Source organism: Ipomoea triloba, chromosome 7 (genome assembly GCF_003576645.1).
Source record: "Ipomoea triloba cultivar NCNSP0323 chromosome 7, ASM357664v1".
NCBI classification, from domain to species: Eukaryota; Viridiplantae; Streptophyta; class Magnoliopsida; order Solanales; family Convolvulaceae; genus Ipomoea; species Ipomoea triloba.
Genome location: NC_044922.1, coordinates 9,292,674 through 9,302,393, shown reverse-complemented (window position 1 = coordinate 9,302,393; position 9,720 = coordinate 9,292,674). Strand labels below are relative to the sequence as shown.

Sequence of the window (9,720 nt, the reverse complement as noted above, 5' to 3'; positions counted from 1 at the left end):
TCATACATTCACACATTCATAACTCTATATTCACAATTTATATACTCTATATTCACAATTTATATACTCTATATTCACAAATAAATAAACCAGTATTTTACAAAAATAGTAGTGAACATTCAAAATTAAGTCAACTTACTAGGAGGAATGCAACCGGTCCGGTGAAGAATTGGTTTGGGTTCTTTTGAAATGACTGAATAGAGTCAATCAAAGACTTGTGTGTATAGGCGCACCAGTTGTACTGCTTGATTCGATCAAGGTGGATCAAGGATTTTAAAATCCAAAAGTTACAGCACTTGTGTTGGTGGCCACACAACATGGCCGAGACAACAAATAAGACAAAGTCCCGTTTAAACATATTGTTGTGGTCTCTTCTCCTCACAATCTCATCCGACATTATGGTGTGATTGGGGATCCAGCCTCAAGCCCCCATCGCTACCTCCATAGCTTCAAGAGTTTGGCATACTTTGCAGCAGTGCCGTCTTCGCGTTTATCCTCATACTTTGTGGCCTCCTCTACCTCTTTTTCCCCTTGAGGGATCCCCAATGTACGTTTAACATCATCCTCCTCGATGAGGAGGAGTTCACGTCCTTCCAACCGAATAGCAGACCAATATACATCAAACTGTTTAATCAAGTATTTCATCAAAGCTCCTTCGCTCTTTGTTATTTGGAGGTGTAATATCGCTCCAAAAGCAATCTCTTCCATAGATTTCTTCTGCTCATCACATAACCGCTGCACAAACTCAACCATAATTTTCGGGCCCATCCTTGTATTCCAACTTTTTTTTCCTCCCCCTACTTCTTCATCTTCCTCCGTCTGTGGGTTTGTTCTTGTAGATTTTCTTTTTCCTTTCGTTTCACCCCGACCTCCTCCTTCTTCTTAAGCTTCCACTGCTTTCATCTTCCTAGTTGTTTTTTGAGCAGCAGATGGCGTGTCATTTCATTGTTTTGTTATCATTTCAGCTGGTATTGATTATGAAGATGATGCCTCTGCTGCTTGAGAGCTAAGGATAACCCTTGTCTTCTTTATGTGTTTGTCAACACGTGCAATTTCTTGTAGTGTAGGATCTGTTCCCTCCATTTCTGCCAATGAAGAGTTTAGAAATAGAATGTAACCTCAGGTATAACAAGGATAACAAAAATTTTATATTGGATGGAAATATAATCTGCTAGTAGAGAGGGATGGGAATGCCGAATAAATCCACATATGCTCTACTAAAAGAATAACATTTCCATCAGAACTCTATGTTCACAAATACATAACTCTATTTTCACAAATACAGAGTTATATGTATTAAAATAGAACACCATCTTTTAAACTCCATATTCACAACAATATAGCTCTACATTCACAGATACAGAACTGCATGTTCAAAAATATTAAACACCATGTTCACAATGACAGAGCTATACATTCACAGACACAGAACTCTATGTTCACAACAACATAGGTCTACATTCACAGATACAGAACTCTATGTTCACAAACACACCTTAGGGATGGCAATGTGCCCCATCCTCGACGGGGATCCCCGATCCCCGCCCCGACGGGAACGGGGAGGGGAAAAATTTTCGGGGAACGGGGACGGGGATACCCCTCCCCTCCCCTCCCCGCCCCGTCCCCGAATAATTATAATAAATATATATATATATATATATATATATATATATATATATATATATATATATATATATATTTATTTATTTATTTATTTATTTATTTATTTAATTTTTTAAAATTAAAATTACACTAATTTAAGATTTTGACTAAGAATTGACCGGGGACGGGAAATCCCCGTCCCCGCCTAATTCCCCGCGGGGACGAGGACGGGGTTCGGGTTTCGGGTTTCGGGTACTCCCCGCCCCCGCCCCACCCCGTTGTCAATCCCTAACAGAGCTATAGGTTCAGAACAATAAAACTACTTGTTCACAGTTATAGAACTCTATGTTCACAAATACAGAGCTATAGGTTCACAAATATAAAACTATATGTTCACAAAAACAATAAGACTCTATGTTCACAACATAGCTCCACATTCACAGATACAGAACTTAGTGTTCACAAATATTAAACTCCATGTTCACAATAACAGAGCTATATATTCCCAGATACAGAGATTGAGGTACACAAACACAGAGCTCTAGGTTCCCTACAACATAGCCTACATTCACAAATACAAAACTCTAGGTCACAAAAATATAACTACATGTTCAGAATATAACTTCATTTTTGAACCATTAAAATTGTATATTACATAGAACATAAACTCTATTCTAAATAAACTCGTTAAATCATTTAGAATCACAAAATATTTACTAAAACCTGAAATTTTTTATCTACCATCACTAATGTAAAAATATGAAGTAATACCTTTGTGTAGAATGCTTCAAAAGTGCGATGAAGACTATGGTTGACAATAATGCGAAATGCTTGTGAATAATGCTGTGAAGGATTGCTACAATGGTGGATGAAGGTGCGTTAATGGTGAAAATGGCAGAATCTCGCAGACGAAATGGTGAAATCGCAGATGATGAAGACAAAGGCGCTGATGAAATTGTGAAAAACGGCACTCCGTGAAAATAGAACAATACAATTCATATATTTTTCAAAAAAAAAAAATCTTATTGGCTGAGGAAAACGGTGCCACTAACGGCACCATTATCCTTAGCCTGTGAAACGGCGTCGTATTGGACCAGGTCCACCTTGCAAGGTGGACCTGAGTCCACGGCATAACAATTGCACAAAATTTGGTTGGATCATGGTTTGCATAGTTACGTAGACCATAAATACAAATTACTTTTTTAATATATTAAAAAACACATTATTTGTACACTATATACATAGTTGAAAAAATCCCTAGGCACTCGAAGTGGCAATTAACCGGCCCCCAAGGGGAGTGTCCGTGTATTTTTTATTTTTTTTAAAAGTTCATTTAAATTTTTTTTCATTTTTAAGACTTGATAATTATAAATAATTTAATACTTTATTAATTAATACTAAAATATTAAATATTAACCTTAAAATCTTCAATTTAAAAAATTTAAGGTTATTTTGGTAAAAATAATGTCATTTTGAGTGAAATAACCTATTTAAAAAAAGAAAAAAAACAATAGCTAATCAACCAACTAGGGCTAGACAACCTAATCATTAATCAACCACCTAGTTGGCCAACAACCTAGACCACCAATTATGGTGATACACTAACTGTCAGCCAACGGTCAACAAATGGCCAAAAACAATAGCGTCGATTTTTGCAACACTGAGTATATGTACATTATTTAATACTCCATAGTATACAAAATTATATACTTTCATTACTCAAACAATGTACTTTACGTACAAAAATAATGTAATCTTAATATATTAAAAATATTTTTTTTTTATTTATAGTCTACACATGTGTAAACAATGATCCATAGATGATCGACAGAATTTGGAACCAAAAATCTGGTCCCAGTAGCATCCATTTTCTTGTGTAAATAAAGTCACTTAAGACCGATGTGAAAATACCTCAAAATCATTTTAATGAACTATAGAACGACAGTTAAGGTTAGTGAAAAGCAAACCAGTCAGCCCAAGAATATATACAGGGAATTGGGGGAAGCTCTCAAGCTCTATATGAATGTAGCACTCTCCAAGACTACTAGTTAAACGTGACAGAAATGGTAACTTAGGAATTCATCATCTGGCAAAGCCTCAAAGAGTGCATTCTACAAATTCAGAAAATGGAACACCCTAAAAGCTTGAGAATGAAGCATGTCCTACGCGGGAATCACACACCAGTGTTGGGACTATTTCCAGCCCTTTCGTTGAACATAGGTTGGGTTTGAAATGTTGAAACAAATGGGAACCAGGAAAGGAATGCAATGGGGATAAATATGAGCATACCAATCCCAGCATCATATAACAGCTCAACAGAATGAACTGCTTTCCACGCCACTGCAATCTGAAAAAATTTAAATGTAATGATGTAGTAAAAGGAGAAGACTGAAACAGTATGCACTACACCAAAATCCAATAGAGTCGCAAAATCAAAAATAGGAATAATGAAAACAGTAAATTTCAATTCACAGTAACAACCTAAAACTTTAAAAGATAGCATGCAATATACCACTTTAGCTTTTCTAACAATCAATAAATTTCAGTCAATTTTCTGGGCACAATTATGTCATGTTCTTTTCAAGTGATCTTTATGAGGTTCATATTAGTTATTCTGTTTAAATCCATCGGCAAACCATGTCCACCAAGACTCCACAAATGTTGTCTGTTTTATCAAGTCCATCTAACTTATGGCAAGAATTATTAAGAAAAGGCCCTAGGAAATTCTTTAAACTGTAACAAAGAGCTAACAATATGACTTTTTAAGATTTTCTTTATTCATGTCACTGACAGAATAGCATTTTTAAGTCTCGCTTCAACTTGCAGAAAGAATTCCCCATCCAGTGGGAATGAATGCCAAGATGCATGCAAATATATCCGTGATAGAAAGTTTAGTAATTGCAACAGCAGTGGAAGGCCAGGCCTTGGACAAAGCGCATCAGCAGCTGGAAATTAACTGATATTTTCTGGTTGGAAGTGAAGACCTATTATCAATGCTCTATTAGCATGGATTTTATGAGATCAAAATTTTCAATGTCTGACCTTAAAGAGGATCAAAAGCACTGCAAATACAATCCATGAAAAACCATACACCTAAAAAGCCAAGGCAAAAGATTGATGGCCACAAGATTGAGAAGTCAGCACAGAGTACCATTTAGACAAGGTAAGAAAAAACAATAGGAGCTCTTAAAATTATACCGTCAACGATGTATTATCTCCCTGTAAATGTAGCTTGTAAACAATGCCGTATTGAAATATAAAAAATCTTAAACTAAGAATCGTCTCCATTAGCCTCCCCTCTAACGTTCGAATATGTGCCTGTTAAGATTAAGAGAAGATAAACATTAATAACTGAGGAGGGCAGGAGGCAGGAAGACATATCCATCTAGAAGCAAGATTTATACCAGCTCTTCATCCCACCAAACTTCCCAACTTTCTTCTCCCTTAACTCCAATTCCACCTCTTTAAAAAAGCCAATTTGTCCAATCTCTGAAGTCTTCTACAGTCCTACAAAGGACAACAAATTTGGTGAATTTTAGAATGGAACAAAGTATGAACTACAGTATTTTCCTCTTGGCTATAGCCATATGCAAGGTATACCACCAATAGAAGCACTATCTCCATTCTGAAAAAGAATAATTCAAAATAAGCACTAAAGCACCTGCTTTCCCTGAATATATCATGTATATTAAATGGGATACACACACACAAACATATAGTCCATAATTCTCTGAAAGTATAGGATATGGAGAGAGAGAGACCCCTTAGTAAAATGACTGCGGGCATAAAGCCCATAGTTCTCTGAAAATTTTATGTGTCGAACAACAAAGCCCCTACCAGTTGCTTGGTACTTTTGAAAACAATGAACATAATATTTCATGAGTTAATATTCTAGACACAGAAACATGTGAAATTAGAGCATAATAGCAAATATACCCTAGCTCCACCATGAAGGATAGTCCAACCAAAGTAATGTGTTCTTGTACCCAATGAGAAAGTGAAGAATACAGTGCATAGCTGAAACTGCATCGTTACAAAACTAACAATAGCCTGCAGCGATGGAATACGGTGTCAATTAAACAACATATTGTAATGAATATAGTATAATGAAACCAATCAATGAAAGCATTTAAAGAGAAGGAAAAGCACACATGAAAAAGGATCCACTATAGATTTTCATTCTTTCCCTGGGATCTTGAAAAAATGAATATGGAGTATGGCATCTAAATACATTAATATGTTTTATTATTAAGTGTTCTTGCTCAATAACATTTTAGATAGTTTAGAAACACAAAGCACTCAGCGCTGCATTTTCAGGAACATGTGAAAAAATAGTGGGCGGGCATATGTGAAGTTGGCAGGTACAAGGATCTGAGATAAAGAACTTGTTAAAAAGGTTACTGAAGAATGACTTGGACCATAATATATTCTAGAGACTAGCTACTTCTTGCTTAAACGATATAACCATTGTATATCAACAGTTGAATAACTTACTCTCAGGAATCTTTGTTCCAAGATGAAACCCAAAATCATTGGAACTGCACTAAATACACCAATCTGAAAAAGAAACTGTGCATTGAGAGCAGCACTTAGTGCAGTATTTTGGAATATATCTGCTCTATCTTGAATTGTTTCTCCAACTCCAGACAACGCCTGGGACAAAAATTTTAAGAAATGGAAATCAGAATATCAAGAATATAACTATGTACAAAATTTAACTATTACAGTACAGCAATTGTATATTATTAACACTGTAACTGAAAATGACAATGCAAAACCCATTTCTCTCACAACATACCAAATAAGCTCTTCCATAGAGAAAAGCATAAGCACTCAGCATTGTTAACTGCATAAAGGCCAAGGAATCATGAGATATTGTGGCCCATACTTGTTAATTATGGGGTGCCATAACTATAATGTGAAGCATAACAAACCCAACTCCATGACTCATACAAGACGGTGAGATCTAACAATTGTATTTCACAGGTAAGCAAATAATGTACCATGGTGCAGAAGTAGTATCCAACAGTTGTGAAGTAGAATGATAGCATTCTGAAGAAATCAAAGATCATATGTTGCTGCTGCTGTTGATTCATCATCGACGCTGCTTGCTGTTTGTTCATCTTCTGAATTCCAAAAATTAAAGACAAATGTCAACTCACAAACTCAGATAATAAAAAACCACAGAGATTAAAAAAGAAACAATCAAGCACTGATCAGATCAACAGACGAAGAAAATGAAAAAAATAACCCCATAAATCAACCACTTACGTAGAAGCAAATTAAAACCTCTAAAAATCCAAGAGTTCAGAGAGATTTTATGGAGCTCCTGCAGTTGATGTTACTGATTGAAACCCAAAAAAAAAAATGAAAAACACTGAAAATTGCTTAGCGTTCAACTTTTGCCTTGGTTTTTTGAGTAGATTCGATTCCTTTGTTTGTCAAACTATTGACCTTGTGGTTACAAGTTTGTATCCTAAGCCAACTTGGCAGGGGTTATCCCCTCTCAAGTTTTTTCTTGAATTTATTATTGCCAACAGTGTATGCTGCCTCTCTTTGTAGTTTGTACCAGTGGCTGCTTCACATGTCCTGGCATTTGGCAGCCCCAATATCAAATAACACAAGGGCCTCCATTAGGGATCACTCAGTACAATAGAATTCTGAGGATCACAAGCAAGTCACTTCAGGTATCCATAAAGGTGAACTGTAATCTTTCCAGATTGAACAAGTATAAGGATAGGGGTACAAGATATAAAGCAAATACATCTACTTCAAGTTCCATACTTCCTTCTCTTCTGATGCCTGCCAATAGAGAAAGATCCAACACTATACTTTGAATTAGCAAGCTCAGGTGGAATGGCAGCCCCAGAAGATTTTAGGATTTCAACCAACTCCGGGAACAGTTTCTTATTTTCCTCGTTTATGAATACAATTGATGTGCCTTCCTCTCCCATTCTAGATGCTCTTCCAATATGATGGACATACTCTTTAATGGAATTTGGCATGTCAAACACTATTACTTGTTTTACACTCAAGAGATCAACTCCTCGACCCAACACTCCAGTGGCAACGATCACAGGCACATCTCCAACCAAAAATGACCTTAGAATTTCTCTCCTGTCCTTCATGGATTTCTCACCATGAATTGAAACAGCTTTCAGTCCAGTACTAATTGTTATTGCCTCAGAAAGGAGATCTGCCCCAAGTCTAGAACCCACAAATACTATAACTGGTGGCTTATAGTGCCGCTTGGTCGTCAAAATATCAAAAAGCTTTTGCTTCTTTTGTTTTGACTCCACCCAGATAGCAAGCTGCTTCACAGCTCCATTAGGCTTGTTCAGCTGCCCAACTGATATAACAGTTAAATGTTTAGCCATTGAGCTAGCCATTTTCTCCACCTCTCTTGAAATAGTAGCAGAATACATCAATATCTGAGGTTGAGAAAGTGCCCTAAAAATCTGCATTACTTGCTCATGGAAGCCCCTTTGCAGCATACAATCTACTTCATCAATAACAAACATTGAAATACTATCTAATTCAATCTCACGTTTTGTCAGAAGATCAATAAGCCTTCCAGGAGTACCAACAATCAATGAAACGCCATGTTCAACACGATAGAGTTGTCGGGCCATTGCATCACCACCCACAACCAATGCAGTTTTGAAAGGCATACCTTTCCCTAGCACCTTAGCATGTTCCTCTATTTGTATGCAGAGCTCCCTAGTGGGTGCAAGAACCATTGCTAATGGTTTCTGTTTCCTCTCAGAACAAGCTAGATTCAATTTCACAGTATTCGCAACAATAGGAATTAAAAATGACCCTGTTTTACCAGAACCAGTCTCTGCCGAAACAAGCAAGCTCCAGCCCATTAAAGCAGCCGGGATGGCTTGCATTTGCACAGGAGTTGGCATTTCATATCCAGCAGCTTCCAAGTTATCAAGAAGCTTTCGAGGAATATCACACGAACCAAACGACATAATGGGAGGTGAAGCAAGGTCACCCTTCACTACAATATTGAGTTTTCTCCGCAACAACTCAGCTTGATCACTAGCCAGGGATTTAGATTCAGATTTTTTATCATCATCCCGAACATAATAACAATCATCAATAGCTGGAAATCTTACTAGAGGCGGGCAGGGAGTTGGCTTTCGAGATTTTTCGATCCGGGATAAAAGAATCGTTTTACATTCAAGACTACAAATATCATCTTCAGTTTCATCACATATATATTCACCATAACGACCACATATAACACATTTAGGTTCATCAGGTAGAGCTTCCCTCTGCTCCCAACTCCTCTTTTTCACTTCACTATTCGAATCCGAACCTAAAAAATGTAAATATTTTACAGGCAATTAATCATTTAATTTATTTTCGAAATTATACATGAGAAAATTAAATTTAAAAATGATTAAAATGGTAAAAAAAAAAAAAAAATTACTAGATTAAATTGCAAAGGAGAGAGTACCTGAAGGTTGATTGCTATCGGTTGCTGCAACTATTGAAGTTTCCATAGCTTTGAAACTTCGAGATGAATGCTGAAGTGCTGAGGAAGTGAGGGGCGAACGGCAAGTCGGCAACCGTGGAGGGCTGCTCGCGGCTGCGACTGTGGAGGGCTGCTGCGATTGCCGGACTGGATAGGTGGTCTTGTGACTGGCGGTGGCCGGTAGCCGGTGGCGGAGGCGGAACGGCGAGATGAGGCGAAGAGCGGAAGAGAGACTAGATCTAGTGAGCCTATGTATTTATGGATGCTCTAATTTATTCTTTTTTTTTTTTAATGTTCTAAATCTCTATTTTGATATTATTCTCTAATATATATATATATATATATAGGGTCATGTTCAAGTGTGGCCGCGTCTTAACGTGTGAACAGTGCGGTCTCACCACTATGTATACAGATATACACCACTCAGTGTTAGAAAATGCACCACACAAATATGCATCGTTAGGAACGCATCACCAAAAAACACACCACTAGGTATGCAAATATACACCACACAGTATTAGCAAATGCACCATTAGGGACATGGGAGTTATGGTGCATTATTTTGGGTGTGTGGTGTGTTTTATGGTGTTTTTGTATATTTTCATTGTGGTGTGTTTCTTAACATTGAGTGG

General features: G+C 37.0%; 2 protein-coding genes across 4 annotated transcripts; both read right to left on the bottom strand.

Moving 5' to 3' along the window:
* Positions 1-3,504: 3,504 nt before the first annotated feature.
* On the bottom strand, positions 3,505-7,016 carry LOC116025311 (callose synthase 9-like). Of its 3 annotated transcripts, XR_004099663.1 has the most exons (9): positions 6,874-7,016; positions 6,606-6,728; positions 6,401-6,448; positions 6,097-6,255; positions 5,539-5,652; positions 5,007-5,109; positions 4,801-4,920; positions 4,645-4,695; positions 3,505-3,949 (listed from the first exon to the last, which is right to left on the bottom strand). XR_004099663.1 is itself a non-coding variant. In XM_031266508.1 (7 exons), the coding sequence occupies exons 2-6, from the start codon at positions 6,723-6,725 to the stop codon at positions 5,047-5,049; spliced, it is 504 nt and encodes a 167-aa protein (XP_031122368.1). In that variant the 5' UTR covers positions 6,726-6,728; positions 6,874-7,016; the 3' UTR covers positions 4,767-4,920; positions 5,007-5,046. The 3 variants fall into 3 exon arrangements, 1 of the variants encoding a protein (XP_031122368.1); XR_004099664.1 differs by lacking the exon at positions 4,645-4,695; XM_031266508.1 differs by lacking the exons at positions 3,505-3,949; positions 4,645-4,695 and having other exon boundaries at positions 4,767-4,920.
* A 327-nt stretch (positions 7,017-7,343) lies between these two features.
* On the bottom strand, positions 7,344-9,340 carry LOC116025309 (DEAD-box ATP-dependent RNA helicase 41). Its single transcript, XM_031266507.1, has 2 exons — positions 9,071-9,340; positions 7,344-8,929 (listed from the first exon to the last, which is right to left on the bottom strand). The coding sequence occupies exons 1-2, from the start codon at positions 9,114-9,116 to the stop codon at positions 7,374-7,376; spliced, it is 1,602 nt and encodes a 533-aa protein (XP_031122367.1). The 5' UTR covers positions 9,117-9,340; the 3' UTR covers positions 7,344-7,373.
* Positions 9,341-9,720: the final 380 nt, after the last annotated feature.

What these genes read in the sequence shown, in the direction of transcription:
- LOC116025309 (XM_031266507.1), bottom strand. Translation starts at nt 9,116, where the DNA reads ATGGAAACTTCAATAGTTGCAGCAACCGATAGCAATCAACCTTCAG. An exon ending in CGATAGCAATCAACCTTCAG is followed by an intron (nt 8,930 to 9,070) that starts GTACTCTCTCCT and finishes TACATTTTTTAG; the next exon opens with GTTCGGATTCGAATAGTGAA.
- LOC116025311 (XM_031266508.1), bottom strand. Translation starts at nt 6,725, where the DNA reads ATGAACAAACAGCAAGCAGCGTCGATGATGAATCAACAGCAGCAGCAA. An exon ending in TGGAACAAAGATTCCTGAGA is followed by an intron (nt 5,653 to 6,096) that starts GTAAGTTATTCA and finishes CCATCGCTGCAG; the next exon opens with GCTATTGTTAGTTTTGTAAC. An exon ending in TCCTTCATGGTGGAGCTAGG is followed by an intron (nt 5,110 to 5,538) that starts GTATATTTGCTA and finishes TGTCCTTTGTAG; the next exon opens with GACTGTAGAAGACTTCAGAG.